Source organism: Hemicordylus capensis, chromosome 4 (genome assembly GCF_027244095.1).
Source record: "Hemicordylus capensis ecotype Gifberg chromosome 4, rHemCap1.1.pri, whole genome shotgun sequence".
NCBI lineage: Eukaryota > Metazoa > Chordata > Lepidosauria > Squamata > Cordylidae > Hemicordylus > Hemicordylus capensis.
In genome coordinates, this window is record NC_069660.1 from 22,882,520 (window position 1) to 22,909,536 (window position 27,017).

General features: G+C 46.1%; 1 protein-coding gene across 1 annotated transcript; it reads right to left on the minus strand.

Annotated features, from left to right (window-relative positions):
• Nucleotides 1-904: 904 nt before the first annotated feature.
• On the minus strand, nucleotides 905-27,017 carry TFAP2C (transcription factor AP-2 gamma). The gene is made up of 8 exons (XM_053251058.1): nucleotides 26,770-27,017; nucleotides 20,115-20,594; nucleotides 18,670-18,721; nucleotides 15,811-16,033; nucleotides 14,499-14,617; nucleotides 8,327-8,468; nucleotides 3,326-3,607; nucleotides 905-3,136 (listed from the first exon to the last, which is right to left on the minus strand). The coding sequence occupies exons 1-8, from the start codon at nucleotides 26,815-26,817 to the stop codon at nucleotides 3,094-3,096; spliced, it is 1,389 nt and encodes a 462-aa protein (XP_053107033.1). The 5' UTR covers nucleotides 26,818-27,017; the 3' UTR covers nucleotides 905-3,093.

Below are 27,017 nucleotides of genomic sequence, written 5' to 3' on the forward strand. Positions count from 1 at the left end.
CTGCTTATTTTCATAGATCCATTGTACCTGGATGGCAGGGGAAGAGGAAGGAACAAGGAGACCCCGTCCTGGGAATCCTCTGACGCACAGGGGTTGTAAATCAATCAGGCGGGGGGGGGGAGAACATTTGCTTTGTGTGCAGTAGGTCCCAGAGCATAGTCTAAGAAGGACACACAATACAGCCACCTTGCTAAAACTAAGCAGGTCTAGGTGTGGTCAGTGCCTGGACAGGAGACCCATGGCATGTATGCCACCTTTGGGGATGGAGCCATAGCTCAGTAGCAGAGCACCCACTTTGCATGCATGAGGTCCCAGGTTCAGCCTCTGGCAGCAGCTCCTGGTAAGGCTGGGAAGACACCCAACTGAAACCTTGAAGAAGCCACTAGCAGTCTGTATAGCCCAGAGATTCTCAATATCGGGTCTCCAGATGTTACTGGACTTCAACTGCCATAATCCCCAACCAAAGGCCACTGGGGCTGGGGATTATGGGAACTGAAGTCCAATAACATCTGGAGACCCAACGTTGAAAATCCCTGGTATAGACAATGCTGAGCAAGGGATGGGCCAATGTCCGACTCTGTATAACAGCTTCCCATGTTGTTCCTAAGGTCCAACCCCTGGCATCTCCAGGTAGGGCTGGGAAAGACCCCCGTCAAACTCTGGATAGCCGTTGCCAGCCAGTGCCGGCAATAATGAGCTAGACGGACCAGTAGTCTGACTCTGCACAAGGCAACTTTTATGCACAGACTTTTACCAACATCATTGAAGCCAGCATGCGGCTTGATAGGACCGTTCCGTTAATCAGAAGCACTACCAAACTGTGTACTCTGCTACAGATCTTCTGTGTTGGACTGCCCAACCCACACATAAAGCAAGGAAACCACTTCCCCAGTTAAACAGTCAATACTTCTATTCAGAATACTTTTATTATATGATGATCCTATACAACGGCATTTGGATAATGGGAAACATTTACAGATGGGGGGTAGTTATGACTTCCATTATTTTTTTGCCCCCATGTACACACTGCACCTCACACACTCATTGTGAATGGCTACCAGTACACAAAAGTTATTGCTTTGTCAACACACACCTCAGATTAGATATAAATCTGCAGTGGCAAGAATCGAGGATTTTTGTAAAAAGTCTCTTAAATATCCAGCATAACAGACCTGTACATAAGCTAGCAGTGTATTGAGTGTACCCATTACCTTTTCAGGGAGGGAATTAAAATCTGAAACCCATTTATAAAAAAAAAAGTATTAAAAAGTTCACCATTATTTACAAATCCCATTAAATTACACATAAATAAATATATACATTCAACACACTGTTTTCCCTTAATACACATAAAACCTCCCTGGAGATATATATATATTTATATTTATATTTTTAATATAGAATTTTTGGCCTATATAGGCAAAACAAAAAAAAAATCAATAAAAAAATTATGTGCCTATTCTTTTCAAGTTTTTCCTGTTTTAAAAACACAAGACCTGATTGTGTGTATAAAGCTGCAATATCCTGGCATTTTTAAAAATAGAGGAAGGTTTGATCTGCTTTCGTTTTTAGCTTGAACTAGTTTTTCCTTGTGTAAAAACATCTGCTACAGTACGCTGTAATGCTGCTCCATTCATGTCAGTGTTGTGCAAGCCTCAATTACATTAGAAGACGCGGCAGCAATGCTTCCAGGATTGTGCCCAGAAATCTAAAATCCCTCTCGAAAGACACAAGACATTATACCTGAATGCTGGGTAAGGGTCTCCCCTCCCCCCATTGTAGACCAAGTTCAGTCTTCTTCTAGCACCGTGGTTCCCAACCTGTGGTCCTCCAGATGTTCGTGAACTACAACTCCCATCATCCCCAGTCACAATAAATTGTGGCTAGGGGCGATGAGAATTGTAGTTCATCAACATCTGGGAGGACCACAGGTTGTGAACCCCTGTTCTAGAACACTATGGTCTAGTTCAGAGATTCTCAGCGTTGTGTCCCCAGATGTTATTGGACTTCAGCTCCCATAATCCCCAACCAAAGGCTACTGGGGCTGGGGATTATGGGAACTGAAGTCCAATAACATCTGGAGACCCAGCGTTGAAAATCCCTGGTCTAGTTCACATGACCTCCCAAAAATAAAGCAGATGGGAAGCTCTGGTTTTCAGGGAGGGCTGCACTCCTGGTGGGTGTATCATGTGAACCCACTGAAGCCCAGATCCCAAGCCCTCCACCTGACGTTCTCCTGAGATTCTCCCCCCAACTTCAAATCTTGATTACGAAAGTTGAGTAGAAGTTGGGAGAACGTTGGTCAGAGAATTGAAGAACCAAAACACTGGCAGGTTCAAACACGCCCTCTGGGAGCGCACACTCCCTGGGAACCAGAGGTTCCCTTCTTCCTTTCTTTCAGGTGGTCCTGTGAACCCGCCCTTTGATTAGGTTTTAATTCTGGGCATCTTCCCAGTAATTCAGATCCCCTGGGGCTAATACTGTGTCCTGTTCTGTTGCTGGCTTCAGAAAATATGATCATCCTGAAACTCCTAAGAAGTTTCTAAAAGAACTAAGAGGATTCCACCTATGACCTGCATAGTGGATGTTCTCCTATAACTAGATCTGTAAAAGCACAATTTAATCTGTATGCAGAGCCCCATAAGGCTTAATGGAGCCCTTTAACTCCCCCTTTACTGGTTGTGCATAATGCACTGCAATGTGCCCAACCACTGCCTGGACTGTGAATCCCATGCATGCCTCTGAGTGCAATTCAGCTTGTCTTGCTCCAAATAGTTTGCATATGCAGAGCCACTGGATATCACTATGGGAAGTGTACAATGGGGGGATGAATCTTGCCCAAATTGTCTAGGGCAGGGCTGCACAACTTTGGCCTTCCCACGGTTGGACTACAACTCCCATCATCCCCAGTGGTCAATAGTCAGGGATGATGAGAGTTGGGAGTCCAACATCTGCAGGAGGGCTGAAGTTGTGCAACTCTGGTCTAGGGATACCACAGTAGCAGACTTCTCTTCCCCACCCCACCCCCATAGATAGCACCACTTTTTACAGTTTGTTTGTTTTTTCAAAATAAAAAAAAAGCTTGTACCGATGTTACCTTCCGGTACCTGGTCCCACAATGAACGGATAACAGCAGCTTTAAAAAGAAAGAATAGAGAGGGAAAAAGAGATATGCATCTCCCAAGAGATCCAGGAGAGGATGCTTTTAAAACCAAAGAACAACATTTTAAAACCCAAAAGCAAATCTGTAATAGATTAAGATCTTAAGTCTGTGTTTGGGAGAACAGTTGAGGAAGTCTGGCTTCGCTCGCACGCGCACACTCACTTCCGGTGCTTGTCCATTTTCTCAATGCTTTTGTTGGTTTCCGCCGGGCTCTGATCCCCTGCGTTCATGTAGGATTTGTCTGCTATTTTCAGAGCTTCGTTCAGGTAGTTCTGGACAGACGTCATGGCGGCACAGATGGCCGCACTCCCAAAGCCATGTGTGATCAGGCTGAAGTGAGTCAAGCAGCCCTGGATGCCAGCATCTAAGATGGGACTTGGCCTTGCATTCCCAAGAGGGGTTCTGTCCTGAGTGAGGAGGTCAGTGAATTCTTTACAGATCTGTCTGCAAGACACAGAGAAGAGGGCATTAGCTTAAAGTCATGTAAGGAGGACCAGACACCCTAGAGTGGAAAGAAATGTTCAAAATCAAGCTGAATCCGAAAACCTTTTTTTTTTTTTTTTTGCGGGGGGAGGGGGTTCCTTCCCAACCCAGCTGTCCCTTCTGCTAAGCAGGGTCTACCCTGGTTTGCATTTGAATGGGCAACTACATGTGAGCACTGTAAGATATTCCCCTTAGGGGGATGGGGCTGCTCTGGGAAGAGCATCTGTTGTATGACTGCATGCAGAAGGTTCCAAGTTCCCTTCCTGGCATCTCCAAGATAGGGCTGTGAGAGAGATTCCTGCCTGCAAGCTTGGAGACGCCGCTGCCAGTCCAGGTAGACAATACTGAGCTAGACTGATCAATGGTCTGATTCTGTATATAAGTCAGCTTCCTATGTGGCTGATGGGATTCAAGGCCATTCATTGAGGACCCATGCCCCATGGGCCACACATTAATGACACTCTTGCCAGGGGTGTAGTTATAATTGAGCTGATAGGTTCGAAGAACCCGGGGGCCCCAGCTCTATCCCTCCCTATTTTAATCTCCTCCCTCACTCTGAGGGGCTACCAGGGAGATGGGTGGACGTGGACCCCCTTTCCCCTAGCTACACCTTTGCCCCTGCTAAAGCCCTGCAGCCCTACTTGGACAAGTTTATGCTGCTTCTCCTAATGACAAAAGTGGAAAGAGGTATACGGCTTGGGCATCATGACACTCAAGGCAATGTTCAACCATTCTGAACAGCCACTATGTAAACCCCACACAAACACAGCTGTAAAATGCTCCTGCAGAAAAGTCTGCCAAAGCCTTTTCAAATAAAAAATGTTAAATATTCCAGTAGAAGCTGTTCTAACGAAGAGGCCAGATCAACTCCTGTTGGACGGAGTGCCACAAAGTGGGTCCCACAAAAGGGAAAACTGTGCTCTACACCTCCTCAGATCTATAGCAAGCAATAAAATGCAGAACAAGGGCTCTCCAGAGATGAGCAGGGAGGCAGATTTGAGGGAAGGTACTCCCAGAAGACATGCAGGGCCTTCAAGGATGGGGAAGAGTCTGAACCAGCACCTTGAATGGTCCCCACAAGCACAACAGGCAACCAGTGTAACTAAGAAGACTACTGTCATGCAATTTCAATAAAAACTAGCGTGGGGTTTTTTTTGGTACACAATGAAAGCCACAATTATTTAGGAAGCTGAATTCTGCAATATCACACGGCAGCTTTTCTGCACTCTCATGGAATTGCCTATCACTGTCACACAACCCTCCGATTATAAGCTCAGCACTTATCATTTAGGCACTGATATAGTTGGGCTTTGGAATCCAAGTAGGGTTTAGCCTTGTGCTGTTTTTCTTCAGTGTGATCTTCTGCCTGGTTGTGCTTCATTAATCAGTTTATGGCTCAGTTACATGGGATTTCCACAGCTGTGGTTTGGAAGCAGCAAAACTGGGACAGTGAGTTTAGCTGTTTGTCTCTCACTGGAGACCCCACAGCTGACATGCTGTTACCTACAGATGTCTGCCATTCACTGAGCACAGGCCCAGCTCACGGCTTTGAGGAAGTAGAAATACATTCTTAGACACTTCCCAAGATGCTTTGCATGTTTCACCGTTTAAAATCCCACAGGGAGCATCATGACTCCGCTAGTATTTGGTCTGTACTACAAAAAGGCACATGCTGCCTTTTGATGTTGCAAACATTTACCAGGCAGCAGTATTTAAAAGCTAAAGCCACCTAATGGCACAGCAGGGAAATGACTTGACTAGCAATCCAGAGGTTGCCGATTCAAATCCCCTCTGGTATGTTTCCCAGACTATGGGAACAGACTAACACCTATAACACCTTCCCAGACTAACACCTATATCAGACAACAGCGATATAGGAAGATGCTGAAAGGCATCATCTCATGCTGTGTGGGAGATGGCAATGGTAAACCCCTCCTGTATTCTACCAACGACAACCACAGGGCTCTGTGGTTGCCAGGAGTCAACACCGACTCGACGGCACACCTTTGACCCCCCAGTAGCCAACATGCAGTGGATTTTGAAGCAAGTTAGCTTGCCTTCAGCTGTCTTTGTTAGACTGCCATCTCAATTTGGTCTGAAGAAAATTTCACTGCCGAATCCAGTGGAAGCAGAATCCACTCTGAAACGGCCTCAGAAACTCACACAATGTGCCAATTCCCACCATGGCACCCCAAACAGATTTTGTTGCTGGGCTGATTCAGATGTCACAAGGAAGCCTGGTTGGAGCCAGGTTCCATGTGGCCTCCCTGAGGCTTGGGAATGCTCATTCCCTCTTACCCCTGTGTAAGCAAGCATCAAGCATCCCTATTTAAGTTAAAGTCAGTGGTGGTCATATTGTCTGAACCAGGGATTCTCAATGTTGGGTCTCCATATGTTATTAGACTTCCGCTCCCATAATCCCCAACCAAAGGCCACTGGGGCTGGGGATTATGGGAGCTGAAGTCCAATAACATCTGGAGACCCAACGTTGAGAATCCCTGGTCTGAACCATCGATCTCTGCTTATTCTAAGCTACTTGCTTCAAATAACCCAAGACCTTTACCCAAGGTTTGAAGTAAGTTATAGGCCTTGGGTTATTTGAAGCAAGTAGGTTAGAAAATGCAGAGATTGGTGGATTCAGATGACATGACCAGGGCTGTCCTTATGGCATGGCAAGCAGGGTGACCACCCTGGGCCCCGCTCTTTTAACCCCCATTAGAATTAGCTGGAAGGGGGCCCCACACTGGCTGATTTGCCCCGGGCCCTGCACTCTGTCAGGGCTCTCTAAGGACAGCCCTGGACATGACCAATCTCCACGTGGCTCTAACCGAGACAGGAAGCAGACACTTGTGCGGGAATGTATGAGTGCACACACCTGAGCCTCAGGGATATCACACAGAACCCGGTTCTAAGGTTCCACCTGACATCTTGAACCAGCCTAGTTCTTGTTTCGCTATACCGCAGGATGATTGCATCCCTGCAACGTCTTTTTTGCAAGATGACTACAGTCCCACAGAATGGTCCAATATCCACAACACACGAGACAGTGTGGGAAAGCAAAGAGGTTGCATTTCCACTGCCATTTTTGAGGGGGTTAAGAGGTTGGCGAGGCTACATTTTCAGAGGTTGGCGAGGTTGCATTTCCACTGCTATTTTTAAGAAGGTAAGAAACAGCAGGAATCCCTTCCAAGCAGTAAGAGAGAGCAATCACTGCTTCTTACCTCCTCCATATCTCAGTTCAAAGGCCTACTTCTCTCCCAAGCACTCTGCCTATTAGCCAGAAAAGGATCTGAGGGAAGACAGGGCATTGGTGGCAACCAAATAATGTCTGGCTAGTGAACTAAGCCCAACACTTGTGCATCCCTACTCAGAGCTCCACCTCTATAACGGAGGTCACAGGACACAATCCAGAAAGAGTTTAAGTTGGAGTCCTACAATTTCAAGAAGAGAGGTTTATGCTTCAACCACTACTGAAGTGAATGAGAATTAAGAGGACCTAACTTGTGGGAGGATTTTTCAAGACCATAATTACCTCACTTGCCGAACAGCTGAGTTATTTGCAAATTATGAAGTACAACAAGTTATTTAAGAACAAAACTTAGTCCAGAGTTCAGTTGATTTAACCTTCAATCATGTTTAGGAGAGAAATTAAAAGTTTTCAAGTCTGTGAATATTCAGTAGTTGTATTTCTGTTATTTACACTTTGCATAAGCACCATCTATCATTATAGTGATAGTGCAGAATTCCACATCAGAAACCTAGATGTGTTTGAAAACAAGCTTCTAGTCCTTATGACAGCAGAGAAGTTTGAAAAATGTTTTATAGTTTCTAATGACATCTCAGGGGAGTAGATGGGATTTACCATCTGGGAAGGAGGCTTTGTAGCTCTTTACCATTAACAACTGAAAGTTTTAATGAAACTTATTTTATCCAATAACTCTAATTTTTTTCTGTGAACTGCCCTGATAATTTGTATACCACTCTTTAAAAAATACAGATCTATAAAATAGATGGAGAGCATGCAACTCCTCCACCATGCAGACTAGTGAGCTCAGGAGTTCTAGAGTAAACTATGTTAGGACAGCAATGAAAGAATGTCACAGCTGATAAAAGTCTCAGAAGGTCTGACATTTTACTACTCTTACTAGTTTGACCTCAGAAAACCCTCAGCACCAACAACCTTGGGTTCCCAGATGCTAGACTACAACTCCCATCATTCCCACACACAATGGCCTTTGGGGATGATGGGAGCTGTAGTCCAGCAACATCTGGGAACCCAAGATTGGGAACACCCATTATAGAACACTGTCAAAAGCAGCACTGACCTTGGATCAAAAAAGGGCAAACAAAACACCTTTAACGCAAGAAAGCAAAAAAGATCTCATGGAACACAATGCTGAAATCCTGGTTCAGATGTGAACCAGGATGTGCACAATTCAAATATCGCCTCAACAATACTCTCAAGAGATGGCCTTAGGGCAACGCTCACTCCCCTGCTCCTCCTCGGCAACCTCTCCCCGCTCCTGCCACCCCAAAGAAAAATAAAGCTGTAATATGCAGGTGATAATCCTTATGCAGTTGTCGAGATTGCCCAAGTGCTTAGAACATTCTAGAGGACTCCATAAAGGCAAAACGTTACCATCCAACCAGAACGCTGGCATTCAAAAGAAAAACACTTACTTTGCAGCAAGCAGCATGTTTTTCCGGTTGGCCATCTCATTACGAACCAGATGCGGCCTAGTTAAGTATTCAGCCACAGCTTTAGACGGAAATTCAGTTTCACATACATAGCCAAAGTCACGAGCAAGGTGTACAGCTTCACCTGGAAGTAGGACATAAGATTGGGGGGGGGGGGTTGAATACGGTTCTGCTTAGTAGACCCCTCTCAAAAAATTATTCTTTGCAGTAAGAAGCGTGGAGACATAAATATCTCTAGCTTTTGTCATATGCCCTATTTAAAGGTCATTCCTGGCTTACTTTTTCCCCAGACTTACACTCCATTTTCAGTGACATCCAGTTTCAAAAAGGCAAAACAGGAAGTGCTTGAGGGGGGAAGAGGACACCCACATGATGCAAAAAGTGGCATTTCTTCTTAGTCTGAAGCCCCGACCAGTACTTGAAATGCAGCCCCTCTGTCAGGGGTTGGCCCGTGGGACTCAAGCCTGCAATGAATGGTTCAGAGCCCAAAACTTGATCAACTATCTCCTTTTCAATTGCGGTGGATGCGGGAGGGGGGTGCAGGCAGTCGGCTGCTGCTGCTCCAGAAGCAAAGATCACTTCTCATCTCGGTCTCCTCCCTAGAAGATGCTGTGCTGGCAACAACATAAATGGTTTAGCCCCCAATATAGCACTTGTGTCTCCTTCAGTTTCTCTTTGGGGAGGGGTCAGGCATAGGAGGTCATTCACACAAAACTGTGTTCTACCTGGGTTTGGGAGCTGTGTGCACTCCCAATTTTTGGTTGTGTGGAAACAATAAAGGAGGAAAATCTGGGTAGCTTGTCCTCTTACCTTGCTTCCACACAACCAAAAATTGGGAGCACACACAGCTCCCAAACCCAGGTAGAACACAGTTTTATTTGTGTGAATGACCTCACAATTATTCTTGGAGGGGGCATGCCCGAGTTTAATCAAAAGGGGGTTGTAGGCCCAGGCCCCAGATCTTTTAAGTACCTAGCAACACCACTGTTCTCTGGGGCAAGAGGCAACTTGCTCATTGATCAAGTCATGCAAGAAAGAAACTCCTTGAAAGGTTTACCAAGTGTGCCTTGCCACCAAACCAGTGTTCCCGCTAACAGGGATTCCCAGATGTTCTTGACTACAACTCCCAGAATCTTCAACTGCAATGGCTTTTGCTTGGGGATTATGGGAGTTGTAGTCAACAACATCTGGGAATCCCTGTTAGGGGGAACCCTGCACCAAACAGATTATCTGGGCTTCAATCCTTGGAGAGGTTTCTATGCAAAGAAACTGTTGCCCCAATCCTAGCTTCTCATCCTATAATGGACATAAGAACATAGGAATCTGCCATATACTGAATCAGACCATTGGTCTATCTAGCTCAGTATTGTCTTCACGGACTGGCAGTGGCTTCTCCAAGGTTGCAGGCAGGAATCTCTCTCAGCCCTATCTTGGAGAAGCAGTTCTTGACCTGTCTTTGCAAGAGGTCAAGCAACCACAAAATATTGCACTTTTCAATAAGTCACTTGAATGAAGACATTGTAAGCAGCCAAGATATTCCCTAGCCATGCAGCAACTGAAACTGTGTGGATTGCTCATGCATCTGATGCTCATGCACCTTCTACACTCTTGATACAGCTCGAACCACAACACAGCCAGCCAAGACCAGACACTCCCATCAAAACCACGAGCAAAGCAGCTATTCATTTTCATGGCTCTGAATTCCATCCAGGCCATCCAGACCACAACTCACTTCAGCAAATGCAGGAAGGATGCAAGGCAATTTCAGACCCATTGAGTTCAACCAAAAGGCATCCCAATTCTAAACACATTTGCTTGGAAATATGGGCTGGCTCTCACACAGTTGGCCACTCAACTGCAGGATCAAATTCCGCCTTGAATGTGTGAACTATCATAGGTCAAGCACCTCGGAGAGAATTTGCATATCACCTCAAACACAGTGGCCGACATGCTGACTTAAAGCACTGGTGCTTCCAAAAAGTTCAACTCACTCAGCACCACTGCTGGCTCAATGGCGGGGAAAACTTTTGATTATCTCCCCCTCCTGAGGAAGTGCTCTGTATCCCTCTGTGTCACGCAGTCCTCGGGGACATATTTTTAAATAGCACAGAGGGCTTCTAGGAGAAAGGGAGTTTGTTGACATCCCTCAACACACACAAGCACCAGTGCAGTATTAGACTGGAACTCTTCAGAGACTCTGGTGCTACTCCAGCACCTTCTTAGAATGCCAGCCAATGAAAACAGCCCAGCTGGATCAGGCCCACAGCCTATCTAATCCAGCATCCTGTTTCACACAGCAGCCCACCAGATGCCTCTGGGAAGCCCACAGGAAAGAGTATGCCCTCTGTCCTGCTGTTACTCCCCTGCAACTGTAACCCCCAGACTAGAAGCAGTTGATAGACCTGTGTCCTCCATGAGTTTGTCTAAGCTACTGGACTTTGAAAGCCATCCAGGCTGGGGGCTGTCGCCACATCTTGTGGCAGAGAATTCCATAGATTAACTATGTGCTGTGTGAAAAAAATACTTCCTTTGGTCAGTCCTAGGTTTCCCAACCTCCAGTTTCACGGGATGACCCCCAATTCTGAATGACCGTTCAAACATTTAACCGTCACTCATCAAGCAACAGGGCCAGGGTCCTGTATATTTCCATGACTTTGAGAAAGGCATGCTTAAGACCAGGAGGCAGCTAATCTGAAGTTCCCCAGCTGTTAGACTACAGTTCCCATGATCCCCAGCCAGAGTTCTCTCCAATTTTCTTTATCTGTGTGCGGAATGAGTTTTGGGCAGCAGTATCCAAGCACTGTGTGCACATGCACTGAGAGTGGGGCCTTCCCGATTCAACTGGAGTGGGATCTAAAATTAACGGAGTGGTCATTAAAAAAGTGTGAGCACATGCACACACCTTAGAGCAGCGGTTCTCAACGTTGGGTCTTCAGATGTTATTGGACTTCAACTCCCATAATCCCCTGCCCCAGTGGCCTTTGGTTGGGAATTATGGGAGTTGAAGTCCATTCACATCTGGGGACCCAACATTGAGAATCCCTTCCTTAGAGGGAACACTCAGCCACAAATTTATTGCAACTGAGGATAAGAGTTGTACTCCAACAGCAGCCAGAGAGCCTCAGGCTGGCCAGCCCTACTTTTAAGAGTGAGGTGTGAATCTGTTAAAGCCTGCTACACAGTTTAACTTGGCTAGAAACAGGCAGTCTAATTCTAAAGAAGAAGAAAACCGACCCTGAAAACATGTACTAATGAAGTTTTATTCTCCAACCCTGCTATGTGGGCAGAGAGATGCCCTTTTAAGTGGCAGCACTCATATTTGGGGGTGGGGTGAGGACAACTCCAGGGAGGAGAGCTGGTCTTGTGGTAGCAAGCATGAATTGTCCCATTTGCTAAGCAGGGTCCACCCTGGTTTGCATTTGAATGGGAGACTACATGTGTGAGCTCTGTAAGATATTCCCCTCAGGGGATGGAGCCATGTTGGGAAGAGCACCTGCATGCTTGATGCAGAAGGTTAAAAGTTCCCTCCCTGGCATCTCCAAGATAGAGCTGAGAGAGACTCCTGCCTGCAAAACCTTGGAGAAGCCACTGCCAGTCTGGGTAGACAATACTGAGCTAGATAGACCAATGGTCTGATTCAGTATATGGCAACTTCCTATGCCCCTAACTGTCCCAATTCATCACAACACAGCATCCCTCCCACTCTGTTGCTGGTGTGTATCCCTTGTGTTTCTCTTTTCAAGATGCTCCATTGCAACAAGGAACCAGTTTCTCATTCCTTCTGCCGTGTAAGCTGCTTTGAGCACTTGTAACAGAAAAGCTGTATATGTGCTGCATCGCATCTCATTGCAGTTTTATACACAAGGTCTTAAGAGTTACACAGGACGCCGGAGCGGGATTCCCATACATCCAGCTTCCATCACCATGTAAAAGCCTCGTCTTAGAAACCTCATTCCTCTGGTCTGAATGTTATTGGCTACCAGTGGAGCTTCTTTTAGAAAAAACAGAGCTGCTGATACCAGGAGAACTGGTCTTGTGGTAGCAAGCATGACTTGTCCCCTTAGCTAAGCAAGGTCCACCCTGGTTGCATTTGAATGGGAGACTAGAAGTATGAGCACAGTAAGATATTCCCCTCAGGGGATGGAGCCACTCTGGGAAGAGCAGAAGGTTCCAAGTTCCCTCCCTGGCAGCATCTCCAAGATAGGGCTGAGAGAGATTCCTGCCTGCAACCTTGGAGAAGCTGCTGCCAGTCTGTGAAGACAATACTGAGCTAGATAGACCAATGGTCTGACTCAGCATATGGTGGCTTCCTATGTCTCTATGTGTGCAGTACATTGTTTTTAAGTTGGATTTATTTATTTATTTTTAGACCGTTGCTGATTTCATGGCATTCCATTCATTGTTTTACGATGTTAATGCCATATGTCGCTTTGGGCACTTTTAGAACAGAAGAGCAACTAATGCCACTCTACCACAGAATGGGTACACTTCACCCATCAATCAGCAACTCGGTTTGTCGCAGAGTTTATACTCAAAGCGACTGCAGCTGGTCCCAGCTCTCAAAGAGTGTCCCTGTATAATACACATGTCTATAATACTTGTCACATTCATGTTTACTTTTTTTTTTTTTAAAGGAATACATCTAAACAAAGCATGTGCAAAAGCAGCCAAATAAAGGGGGGGGGATTTTTCGTAGAAGTTATGAGCAAAAGCCAATCCAGGGTCTACAGAACAGGCTGCAAGTAGGATTGGCTGCACTTTCCTTTCTAGAAGGCAGAAGCTGCAGATCCCACTTAACAGGAAAGTGAGACCGGATGGCCCATCACCCGAGTCAGCTGCTCCAGGATATTCAGATCTCTCAGACAAGCTCCTAAGTATTCTGGCAGAGTGAGCACTCCAATTCTGGCCAGTCCTGTGACTACTGTCCTCAGGGTAACTCCCACTTCCCCCACCCTGGCTTCATCTCCTCCAAATCTGGTGCTTTCAGCCACGTTGCTCTCATCACCGTTTTATACAGAATGCCTTACGAAGGGCACAGGATGCCAAGGAGGGTTTCCCCAACTGTCACAAGAAATAAATAGCCAATCAAATCATGAAAGGTTGCAGCAGCCCCAAACCGCTTGGCCGCTCCGTGCTGGGCTGGGGGCCAAGGGGCACCCCAGGGAAGGAGCCTCTTTGGCAGCCTCTCCGCCTGTTCGGCTTTCGAATAGCTTGCTTTTTGCTTGCGCTTATCGCTCCTTTCACGCTGCCGATGCCCCGCCTGCATGCACAATTTATCCCCGTCGTACGCCGACAGACGTGACTCTGTATATCTAGATCCATGTCAGAGAGGAAGAAACAAAGCTTGCTTCTTCAAGCCCTATAGACGCTTTTTACGAAGAACTGAAATGACTGGTACCTTGGGTCGTTCCTTAGACCCCCCCTGCCCCTAAATCTGGCTCTGCAGTCACCCGGGAGGTTGCCTGCTGCACCTCTGTGCAATCTGCTACTCTGGCTGCTCCCTCTCCTAATCAGAAGGTCAGAGACTTGTGAGAAGAGGAGTCGCTGGCCCAAGTAGCAGCACCTTTTTAGGCTCCAAGAGTAAAGCATAGCTCCAGTTTTGATCCAGACAAGGGAAGGAGTGTGCTTTAGTGATCAGATGGTGGGTTTTTTTGGTTGAACGTACAGGTTGCCTTGGTCCAGCCAGGTCAGTATTGCCTATTGAGTGGCAACAGCTCTCCAAGATTTCAGAGATGGGGCCTTCAAAGTTGCGGGGGGGGGGGGGGAGAAACATACTGCTGTAGGATTTGCATGAACAACTGCATTCCTCTTTATACAAGCAGATCAGCTGCTTGCTCAGAGGGAGGGACAACTGAATGGCAAGGCAATAAGTTTCTCACTAGGACAATAAAATCAAATGTACATTTTGCTGTGCATGACAGCTAGGATTTTCAGTCCCAAGCCCATGTGCAAATCCTTCCCCCCCCCCCCATCTCCATCTTCATGAGGTCAAGGGCCCGTTGCCCACTGATTTGGACCTCTAGGACTTGTGCCCAATAGCATCCCTGCTTTTTGTTTCAGTCGTTTTAGAATATCCTCGTTTAGGCATCTGGGTTACGTTCTTTGTCCTTTACCCAGAAAGGCTCTCTTTTTAAATAGTGTTCACGAGACTGACCTTCCACCAATGATGTCAGTAATGTCACATTTGCAGCTTTCCTTCTGCCAGCTGGAAGGTTCAAGCCAATTTTGTCCAGCTTCTCCCTTAATGACCGGCCACCGTTTTTAGATTTGGCTCTGTAAATGGAGAGGAAAGAGAGAGGGAGGGAGGGGGGAGATGGACTGTGCTTTATTTAGTTGTATTTTTTGAAGAGGCCACATTTCAAAGCAATTGGGAAGCGCACATTACTGACATTCAATACTGTTCAGGAGGAGGGAGCAAAGAAAGAAGCCCTGACCTACTTTTTAATGTTCCATCACATAAACATCAGAAAGCAAGATCAAAAAGTGAAAAAGCAAGGGTGGGGGTGGAGAGAGGGAGAGAGAGAGAAAAGAGGAACTACACTTTGTCTTGGCATTTACACCATCAGAAGTTGTTACAGGCACTATGGCAGACATAATGAAAATTAAACCTTTTGCAAGCACACAGAAACATATGAGCTTTTGTTGCAGGTGAAGGGCACGTGCACACACGGGAATATTCACAAACACTTATCCAAATCAATTTGAGTCGAGTCCCATCAAAATCAATGGTGCCATAGGAGGGTAAGGATCCATCCTCTTGGCTCCAATGTTTCACACATCCTATTCTTCCAATGCACCTATATCTGTGTTTATTAAGGAAGTATTAAAAAAAAAACCAAACCAACAACCACCAATGCTTTCAGAATACCCCAATTGTCTACATCTAAGAACTTAATCAGGAATCTCCCTTTCTCTCCAGAAACAAGGGTCACCAATTTTTATATTAGTGCCTGCAATTATGCCTTTGATAGTAGCTTGATATACGTTACATTGATTGCTATGCTCTGCAATATTTCTGCACATTAAGTGCTGCTGAAAGCACAAGAGTATGCTAGGCAGGATTTTTCTTGGTTAGTTGACAACTAAGAGAAACCTGAAGTGTACACATCAATTGAAATCAATGGGAGGTTCACTTCAGTAAATACCACTTGTAATGTAAATACAGATGGATAAGGAGTTGGAAAATAATGGGCTCTGTGCACAAGTTCTCTCTCCGTAAAAACCGAGAAAGAAAGCATAATATTAGCAAGAAAAAGAGAACTTGTTTCTTGAACTGTTATAGCACTTCGTTTCTGGAAGTGCAGGGAGTGCCAGAGACACACATGTACGCACACACACAGAAACAAGATCCATTAGGATGCAGAGTTTTTGTTCTTTACAGATTCACATGGAGACAAGAAGATTTTCACATGCCATTTGTCTCCATAGGACACAAGAAGAAGAAGAGAGAAATCATAGGCTCTTACCTTCGGAGAACTCCTCCCAGTAAAGAAGCATTAAGACATTCTGGAGGAGAGAGCCTTCTTTGAACCTCTGCTACTGTCACTTTGTATTTTGATGTTGAACTGAGGAGAGAAAGCCGCCCAGGAACGGAGCAGAACACTTCGTTGGGATTGATCACCACCCCGATGAGTCCATCCTTCTGGCAAGGGAGACCTAATGCATGGTTTTTCGTTAGTGAAATGGGACCTAGAGAGCCAAGATGTACAGAGAAAAAGGGTATTTTTTTTCCTTCTTCCTTCCTTTTTGGGAAAGTCCAGATCTTTCAACATTTTTTTATTTAATATTTGCATCCCACTTTTCCAAGGAAAACCAAGTGGACAATTCCTAATATTTGTTTTCTGAATCTCTACCCTGCTTGGCAGTAGCGATATAGGAAGATGCTGAAAGGCATCATCTCTTACTGTACAGGAGGAGGCAATGGTAAACCCCCTCCTGTATTCTACCAAAGAAAACCACAGGGCTCTGTGGGCACCAGGAGTCAAAATCGACTCCATGGCACACTTTTACTTACTTTACCCTGCTCTTTTATTTAAAAGTCACAAAGCAGCTGATAAGACACAAAGCAGCTTACAAATCAGTAGTATAATAAAACAGATTGATGGCTGTTGTAAGGAGTATGAATAAATTGTATTAAGATGTTCCCTAAATAAGTTTATAATGAGCAGTTAAGGTTTGCAGCAGAGAATTGTCAAGGGCTTTTCCAAGCACCCCAGGCCTAAACTAAGAGAAGGCAGACAGCCATCTGCAACACAATGCAATCTCCAATAGTCCCATTAACTTAAAAAGGATTGCTCTTTTATTATTGAGCAATCTTTACAAATTGCTACTTAACTGCCTTTGCAGTTTCAGTCTTCCAAAGAAATTCCCCAGGTTTTAAAAAAACAAAACACAGGGCACAATCCAGCCTTGGGAGTACTTTGACTACCATTGATCTTAATGGGAGAGTTGAGCAAGTGCTTCCTTGCATGCATTTGAAATCAGTAGGATATTAAGTACTTAACTCAACAGAGGCCAAATTCAGGCTAAGGCATTTTTTAAGTTCCTAAAGGTTTTACACCAATGTTCAGCTTGAGTATTGTTACAAAAACAAAGATTTCACATAAATGAAATCTTCCTCCCTCCACCTTACAGAAGTGACACCCCTGCATTATAAGAGAGGTATACACTGCATTAGCAGAAACAGGTCAACAGAACTGTTACATCTACCAAAGTGGTTCACAATTGCAGTTAACACCTTCCCCCAAAATCCAGAGTTCAGAGCCTTCCCCAGACAAAGCTGGATGGCAATCAGCACAGGCAAGGGTTAAACCTGCTAAGCCTGGTATTTTATTTTATCAGAAAGGATGGATTCTCAAGTGGGTGAAAGACAGCAGGGGGGGGAATCGCTTCTGCCTTGAGCTAATTCTGCAATCAGCACAGTTTACACCAAATACATTTCTGCTTTTTCTCAGTTGTGTTTCCCCCCTCTCCGAGTCACCCTGAAGTTTCAGACAAAACCTTCCTTTGATTTTGACAAACAAGGGAGGGGACATTGGCAAGCAACAGAATGCAGGACTAGAGAGTTCATCTATTTCCAATTTTTTTCTCCAGTCTTAGAAATACCACCAATGAAAGCCTTTCAAACGTGGATAAATCCTAACCAAACCCTCTGTTCATCCATTTAGAAGTGTTTGGCAGCAAGGTTAACCCATTCCGCCCCACTTTGGAAGTCCGATGACAATTTTAGTTGCAAACCTTCCAGCTCATATGCTTGCTTGGTGCATGCATGGCTGTCAGTCATACAGGATAAATAAATAAATGAGACTGCAGTGCTTATTACAAGACATTCATGGAAGTAGCAACATCCTTCTCTTCCCAGTTCTGAAATGAACCAACTTAGAGTAAAACTTGTTGGGCCATGCAGAAACAGACTTCTGCTCACAATGGTGATATTTCCTGGCTAGTGTACCCATATAAATGCAAATCAAGAATGCAAGATGAAAAGTCAAAGAAAAACAAGTTATCTGGCTTTTCTCTTGGGTTATTTTGTTCTAGACTGCATGAATAAGGTTTCTCCTTCCCCTCACCCTTTCAGCTACTGATGCACAATTCTAAAACCTGAAATTTAAAAATGTACACATCCATCATCCTCTGGCATTGCCAAGCACATATGGAAGTGAATTATATAGATTGGTTTGCAAAAAGAAGCATATGAAAAAGGAACCAAAGATTTAAAAGCATGTGCAGAAGTATTAGACGTTTATCGTCCATGTTCAAAGATAATACAAAGATGTAGTTATTAACAGAATAACTTCCAAGACCAGCATACCCAAACTGAAAAGTGCATGGTTTAAAACAATCTATCAGTCTGGTTACTACAGAGTGAGATGCAGATACTTTAAAAGCAGCACTGCACCAGAATATTCTTCCTAGTGCAGCAAATAGAGTTATTAATTGTTCGTGGGAAACAATTCAAGCTAGCTTAAAAGTTTCCACTCAAAAATTTAATAACCCACTTTAAATCCTTTTTATTGGACTTAAATTGCCTGGCTTGAATAAAAACAGACCTTTTAGAGCATCTGTATGTAAACACACACACAGGTCAAATCTATAACTGATTTACTCTGGAATAAATGCAGAATACAGCCTTGGGCACACATACCAGCCACTTATTCAATATACTTGAAGGGGGGAAATCCAACTTGTTTTAAGGAGTGTTTCTTGAAAAAGACACATGAGGGGGAAATCTTACTCCAAGACAACCTGCCATCCTTTATTAGTTAACACACCATATTTTGCAGGGTTGGGGGGAGAAATAAAGAACAGAATGCAAACTTACTGACCTTTTCTAATGACTGTCTGGTCATGCATTAATAAATGTTGATCTTCCACATTCTGGAGAGAGAATGTGAAATTTTTAGAACACCATTCTTGAAATAAGATTTACGATCCCTCCTCTCCCCCCACCCACCTACCCCTTTGTGATCTTTTTCCTAATGGGTCATGAGGACAAGGGGGCAACTTTACACCCACAGTCTTAAAACTTCTTACTTGAAAACATTTAATTTCAATAGGGCTTGAAATCGTGGGACTTCACACTGTGGCTACAGCCAAAGTAAAGCTAGCCATGCCTAACAGTGCTATGCTCGACATGCTTACTCAGAAGTATGTCCCGTTATGCTCAATGGGATCACAGAGATTTGCATGCACACACTACAGCCCGTCCCTATAAATGCTTATTCAAAAGTCAGCCCCAGTGGCATCAATAGGGCACTCAGTCAGGAACTATTTCCTAACTTGTGTTTTTAGAATTGTAGCCCTAGACATTTTTAACTGCCCCCACTGGGGGTTTAGTAATGGCTAACATTTCCTAAATTTCATTCACCCAAGGCATTTTAGACTGTGGCAGGTACAAGAAAGCAAACTGAGCTTCTAGTGTCCTGACAAATCTGGATTGCCAAATCACGCATTTACGACTACAAATACAATATTATGTGGCCCAGTGACTTTCCTTTTAGTATGGGAAGAACAGAGTTCAAGGGAAGAGTATCTGTCCAGACAGACTGTTGAATTATGGAAGGACTGGGCTTCTATGGGGCAAGAGCATTTCGGGTTGAAATTGCTATGAATAGCCTGTTCTGTATGACGTAGACGCAACTGGCTGCAATGGAACTTTTAAGGGCACAATCTGAATCTATAAAGATGGAGGGTGTCTCTGCTATGTGATTTTATCTATGAAGCAGAGGAGTATCTGCTGCATATTCTTGAAGAATATCTGAGCAATAATGCAGAAGACTTTTGAGAGGTCCAGTATAGTGGCTAAGAGACTGTGACCCAGGAAGTCTCCAGATGAAATCTCACCCCTCCCCTGTACTCACTGAGTGGCCCTAAGCAAAGCCCTATTCTATCCTCCTCCAATCAGCAATGCAAGGGTCATCATAACCTACCTTGTAGGGCTGGCCTAAGGGTTACTAAAGAGTGGGTGTCATGCTCTGAGCCTTTCCAAAGTGCTATATAGTACAGTTTGGGGAGCAACGGATGGGGCATAAGGTTCTCCCACAGAGTTCAAGCCTATTAAATTACACAGCGCTTGCTCCATGAGAAACTCATTTTGAAGGGCCACACTTGAAAATTGCCCACATTCGAAACTGTTGTGCACTAGCCCTCATTTTTAGGATGTCTTATCCTGAAGCATCCCTTAAAATAACCAGAGAGTTCCCCTTTAAATCTATGGGATGGTGGGGGCTATAGGGGCCATCATTCATCTCTTCCTTCCCCCCATCTTTACCTGCACCTCTTCCATCTGATGTGCCATGTCATGTAGTCCAAGGTTTTCGGCTAGGCTGGAGGCATCCAGACCATGGCCGTGGGGCAGGAGCAGCTCAGATCGCCTGTAGGTTTCCCTTCTCGCCCCAGCAGAGCCACTCTCCAGAGCTGGGAGATGAGGAACCAAACCAGAGCGGGCATGGTGGGACAAGCCGGAAGGATCTTGGCTGGTTTGGCGGCTGGGCCAGCTGGCTTGCTGCTGGCTCGGAGGCGGTGGCGGTGGCTGGTGGAGTGGGTTGATGGAGAAAGGATCCCCAAGATGGGAGTAAGGATCACTGGACTGGGAGTAAGGCAGAGGCTGGTAAGGGGGAGGGAAATAAGGGGGCTGGAAATCTGAAGCCCCCGAGTGAGAAAGTGGAGGGGCCGGACTGTACAGGTGCTGGCTGACAGCAGAGAGGTGGGGCAATCGAGGATTCCCGTTGCTGCTGCCGTCATGCCGGTCCTGAGGAAAGAAAGACAGACATTCGATCAGTGTTAGGAATCCCAGAGTCCTAATGGGGGCAGGCAGTCAGATTGACTTGCATACAAGCATTTTTAGTCACCATTCACCAAGCTCTGCCAGCATCAGAGAGTTCTCCGCATTACAGTCTCGAAGATTGACTTTTACAGCTTTGGTCTACGATTCTAGGGTCGTTCCCAGCACCCTCCCTTTGAAATAAAGGCAACTGCTCTTGCTTAAACCATTTGAGGACTGCAGCCTAAAGCCAACTGGGAGGAAAAAACCACAGTTACAGTGGGACTTGATTAACAAATAGATTTTTGCATCAGGGTTCCAGCCTTACTCCTCCACCCCAGTTTACAATTATTTAGAAGTTAAGTTCAAACCAACAGGAAGGGTCTCTCAACAAATACTTTTGGGACTAGGATGCCTGTCCAGTTAGTGAACACACCCCAACACCCCATTCACACATACAATGAGAGTGAAGCCATGATCCCCAACTGCAACATCAGCATCTCAGTCCGAAACCAATGCACATGTAGGAAATTCATTTTCAGTCAGTAGTAGCCATTAACCTAAGAGTATAGAACAGGGCTGCACAACTTGGACCCTCCAGCTATTTTTGGATTCGAACTCCCATAATCCCCAGCCACAGTAGCCAATAGTCATGGATTATGGGAGTTGTAAGCCAACATCTACAGGAGGGCAGAGCAGGAGTATAAACCAATCACAATCTGAAAGACTTGGTATGCAGTCGAACTATCCATTGTATATTCCAGATTGTCACCAAGTTCAAGGACTCCCAACTGAACATAGAACTGCAGCTCGTGCATGCACCAAAGTAAGTTTCCTTGGAAGTGCCACATACCACCGATTTCTAGGGATCGTACTTCATAGCAAACACATTTAAGCTCAATCCGGTGGGTGTTTACTTGGAAGCATGTTCCCATTTTGTACAACAATGGTTCTTGCATGTGCATAGGACTGCAATTTCTGGATTAATTCCTTTGGGGACTGAAAAGTCAACTTCTCCAGTACTGTGGGAAAAAGAATAAGAAAAGGGACCCAATTCCCAACAAAGGATGGGAAAGCAGAATTTCACCCTCTCCCCCAGCTGAAGGTTTGGGGATGGGGGGCAGAAACAATAAAATCATAGTTAAAAACAAAAAAAACACTAGAAAACAGCTTGAAAAGGGGTATTTTACCACCCTTTAGGTGGTTTAGTTTTGAGTTTGACAACAGAAACTTACAAGCTAGATATTTAAACATTAGTGTCTGCCCCCCCCCCCCAATCTTGATCTTTACTTTTGATTCGAGGACAAGTCTCCAATTCTAGGAGACTTCAGAAACACTTTAACTCTGCAACAGGGACAGGAATGTTAGTTTTAAAAGACTTCTCCCTTTCCTTTTGGAAAATGTCAATATGAATTTCACTGCACACGGCCCCTATTAAGAATTAGGTGAAGTGGACCTAATTAAGTCGGGGGGGGGGCGGGGGAGAATCGGTTGCTTTATTTAAAATTCCATAATTTTAGAAGGGTAGCTCGTTCAGCAAAAAGCTTTTTCTCCCGGTTCTCGAAGGCAATCTCTTCATCGTCGTCATCTTGATGAATCCGCTTTGGACAAAAAGCACACGCACTTAAAATGCTCTCAGTAATCGCCCCTTGATCCTGGGGCTTCCAGCAGCTTCAGCCTCCACGCTCGTTAAAGCAACAAGGCAGGTTAATCAGAGGGGAATGGGGATCGCAACGGGGACCCGGGTGGAGCGTGAAGCGAGGGCGACAGCTTCATCTGCTTCTGGACAGAGACCGAAATGCTGCGGCCTGACCACTGGAGCCAAGGGAGGAGACGCGGCCGCTTTTCAAAGGCAATCCAGCGCAGCAGGACGACTGGAGAGGAGCCGGACCCGGGGCAGGGCGAACCGCGGTTTATCTCGGAGTCAGATCTTCCCCGCGTTTACTCGGAAATCAGTCCCCCTGTATTCCACCGGACTAGATTCCCAGTAAACGTGCTTTGGAGTGAGGTTTTAATTACACACACACAGCAGATCGGGACTCTTGTGCCGTCTGTTGGGAGCTCAGTTTAGCCAGGTATCATAGAGCCTATAATAATGCGTTGATCTTTAAAGTGTCACAAGTCTCTTGTATGTTTTCAGGGCAGCAGCTAAACCCGCCTTCCTCTCTGGATGCTAAAAAATAATCACTATCTTCTTCTCTCCCGCCAAAGGCTGGCCAGGAGGACAGGATGGGCCAGGCTGCGCTTACTTCAGTGGAGAGAGAAGAGGGCTTCTGCACACGCTCAGAGACACTGTGGCCACCACTGCTCTTATCTATGCAGTCGAATATTCTCAGGGCTAAGAGTATTCATGTTTCTTTGGAAGTCAGTCCGTCCCACCAAGTTCGTTTGGGTTTACTCGCTACTTCTGCGTGTTTAGGATCGTAATCGATTTAAGCTTAAACGGATTTGGCTTTCGGGAGCATTCATTTTGTTAAATGAGATTTTAAAACCTGGTCTATTTCAGAGGGAAATCGGCGAACCCCTCTCCGATCCGAAACTAGATCCAACAGCTGTGCTGTTTCCTACGCAAATGCTTTTATAAAATTCCAGATCCAAATCTTTATGGATTAGCTATGAGTAAATCTCATTGAACAACGTGGGACTTACTGCTGAGTAAACGTGTATAGAATCGCGCTGTCCGTTGAATCCATGGGATTTACCCCGCAATATTTATATATACGTGTTCGCTTTGGAAGTGAAAATGGGACGAGACCTCATGGGGGTCGGCTTGTGATCCATTAAAGGTCACAGGGGGGAAATATTCTGGCACCTTGTCACACCATGCGGACTCCCCCCCCCCTCCCCGCAAAGCCTACGAGATTTTAACTCCCCAAGAAGTGTGTCAAGGATTGGAGCGCGGTCTTTACTCTAAAAAAGTCCCATCCATGATGGCCTTTTCCCTCTCGATTCGCAGATCAGCCTTCCCTTCCCTTCATTCATTCCGACTACCTATGCACATTTACCTCACTGGACACCGTAGGGCCTACTTCCAAGTGAGCCCGGGCCGGTGCAGATGGGGACGCAGAGCTATACACGTTTACTTAGAAATGAACCGTCCCGTTGGCTTTTAGCACGTGTTATGAAGGGGGGGGGGATTCCACCGGACCCTCAACCCGGGAAAAAGGCTTGTGGATCGCGGCTTCTGAGAAATCCGACTCTGTACGCAGCCGGAATCACAACCATCTTGATTTCGGTTTCTCTCAAGTGTGTGTGTGGTGGGATCGAGGACGTCTTCCTAAGGGGCCAGCTTGATTCACTATCGTGTGAAGGCCAAGACTCCCGCCTCAACATGCCTCAAGACCCGATCCTGAACCCCGCCACACAAACACCTACTTCACACAACCTCACTGATTTTTAAACGGGGCTTCTCAAACAGACCTGCTTGGCATCAGCCCTACACGTCTACTCAGAAGCCATCCCACCGCGGTCGATAGGGTTTACTCCTTGCTAAGTGTACAGCGCATTGCAAGCCTAAATTGCCCGATCTTATTCACAAGACCCACAGTCTGGAACTTACTTCCAAACACGTGTGTGTAAGATCGCATCCTGCCACAGCTAAAACGCTAGAGGAACCCCCACCCTTTTCAGATCATTTAACCTGGATTAACTACCATCCTAGTTCCGTGAGTGCAAGCACCAGGGATCAGGATCTTCACTTTTCATCCACTGAAGAGGCAAGGGAGTCATTTTAAGCGTGCCTCCCCTCCGTTTTTGATTAATTAACTGAATAACGTCTGGGGTAGTATTATCCGTGTTAAGGGATCTTGGAAAGCAATCCATCTGAACTGCAGGGGGCTCCCAGAAAACGTGGCTTCTCATCCAGTGTCTCTCCCCCTCCAGGGCTCCTGGGTTTAATCGCTGCAGGCTAGGCAGGGAAGGGGAAATCAGTAATCAGGTGTTTGTGGTGTTTAAAAAAAAACTTTGGCATGGAGCTGAAATAGTGTGGTAAGCTTCGCCTGTTGAATTTCTGCCTGCCCTGCAGCTCTTAAAAGGGACAGGGCTTTTAAAGCCTCTGGCAACCCTCCTCGAGGACAAAACTCCCCCAGGAGACGAATCGCGCGGAGCCGACTCCAGGCTCCCCCGAAGGCACGGGTGCCACGTTCGCCCACTTCCTGCCCTTCCCGAGGCCTCCCGAGCCTACCTCGTTTCTTCCCCGCATGGCAGAAGCGCGGTCCTTCCCTTCGACTCTGGCTGGCACAGGGACAGCAGCCCGTCCAACTCGCCCGATCACTTGCCTCTCCGCGCTTCGCTCGCCGGCGCTACTCTCCCCTGCACCCCCGCCGCCGTGGGCGGACTTGACGGGGCGCGCCCTCACGTCGGGCTCAAAAGTGTGCGAAAGTTTGCCTTGATTTCCCCAGGGGGGGCGGAGAGAGAGAGAACTGCGCGCAGAAGGTGTCTGACTGGAGGGGATCAATCATTCCCCCGCCTAGTTAACTCCAAGGCCATCGCTTCGCTTTCGCCCTCATCTGGGGTAGTTTAAAGAGGGAAATACCGCGGTTAAGTGGGGGGGGGAGGGAGCAGCGGTAGTTTGCTCGTTCCTAAAGAGTTACTGCAGTTGCCGAAAGTTGATTTCTCTAGTCTGACTTTAAGAAAACATGCCTAGAGCCTCTCTGACGACCGTGGGGCGGGGGTGTGTGTGCTATTATTCAGGATTTAGAATACTCCCGGCCATTTATTTTCGCCTATACTACTGTGTTGCAACCCGATCCCGTCTCTGCGTGCCTTCTTGAGAGTAAGTCCTAGTGGGGGTTGCAGCCCAGTGGTTGGGCAGATCTTCTCAGGGTGCAGCTTGAGCCTTTCGCGTTAGCTGGGTGCCAGACGCTGTACAAACACCGCGCAGGAAGAAAGATGCTTTTAAGAAGCACTCGAAACGCCTAGGACGCGATGGAAATGACGCAGGGCGGCGCGGGATGGATGTACAGAGGAGGACCGCAGGAATCGCGCCCTACATGACTCAGGTTGTGTCTTACTGCAGCGAAATACAGTTAACGCTTCGCAATCCATTTACTCGGGAGTTATTCTGCCGGCTTCACCCGAACTCGTCTAGAGTGAGCGGTTTTTCCACCTCTGTCTTGGTCCCCGAAGCTGCCTGGGCCAATCTTCACCCCGATCCTACTCTTAAAGCAACTCCCACTAGATTACGTGGGGCTTACTACTTGGTAAAGTGTTCCTTACTTTGGCTACAAGTCTATGCACATCTTCCAAGGTGGAGAGGTGCAGATCCGATCATCCGAGACCGTCCAGCTCAGAAGAGCAACTGTATAACTCTCCACGGGGTTTGATGTGACCTTGATTTCAACCCTAAACACTTTCGTTAAAAACATGCATGTAAAGATATGGAGGTCAGTAATACATTTCAACAGCAGGGGACTATTCGCTAACTAGCAAACACCCCAAAACGGTCCAAAGCACCCCTATATCTGTACAGAGACTAGGAAGAAGGAAACCCCATAAACCCGAAGAAGCTTGCTTCCGAGAAAAGAAAAAAACATTTAGGGCTGGGTTGATAGTCTCACTAGGCTGCACCATCTCAAACTTGTTTAAGGTTTCGAAGCAATTATTCCACAGATTAGATCCATGCTCTAGTTAGAAGCAAGCAGCTAGTGTTAAACTAGCTCGTTTCAAAACTAACCCATGCTATGATCTAGCTTGCCCCCAAAGGAATATTTGAATGTCAGATGGTGCAGCGTCATCATCTAATTTCTGGTTTAAAATGCAGTAAAGGTACCCGTTTAAAGCAACTGTGACTCGATCAGTTAACTCGATTAACTTGAGCCTCATCAGGACTAGCACCTTATTTTACATTTATTTATCATATTTATATACCGCCTGATGTGTATTAGGTGGCAATCAAATCCCACGTTTTTTAGGAAAGGTTCCTTTCAAAGTTGGCTTCTTGTCCTGCTTGCAAGCCTAATGGGAAGAGTAAACCTTGCTGAATGCCATAGCTCCACGGATCCCAGCCTAAAAAGCCTTACATCGGAAAACTCTGGCTTTAGCTCCAGAGTCTGACTGCCAGCTTCCTCTCCCAGCCCCCTTTGCTGCTTCAGCCTCAGCCACACAAGCAAGTGGCAAGACTCAACTACGCGGACCAACCACATCCAGAGTCCTCAACTCTCACCTCACAGTCCTCTTCATACTTGACATTGTCTGCTAGTTTCCACAACATGGCGTCCAGTATCCACCAAAAACAAAAACAAAAATTAAAATATGAACCAGGAAGGGAGAGGAAGAATACAGGCGTTCCAGCCCGGAGTGTGGTAAATCCAAGGACTGTGCAGGGGAAGAGCGCTCCCCCCCGCCCCAAGGGCTGCTTTTAACAGCCAGGCAGCACAGCGGAGAGAACTTCGCTTCCCTAGAAATGGTCAC

Coding starts and splice junctions, on each gene's coding strand:
- TFAP2C (XM_053251058.1), bottom strand. CDS start 26,817: ATGTTGTGGAAACTAGCAGACAATGTCAAGTATGAAGAGGACTGTGAG. Junction 16,034..18,669: donor CCAGACAGTCATTAGAAAAG/GTCAGTAAGTTT, acceptor TTGGCTCTCTAG/GTCCCATTTCACTAACGAAA. Junction 8,469..14,498: donor ACTGACATCATTGGTGGAAG/GTCAGTCTCGTG, acceptor TCCTACTTCCAG/GTGAAGCTGTACACCTTGCT.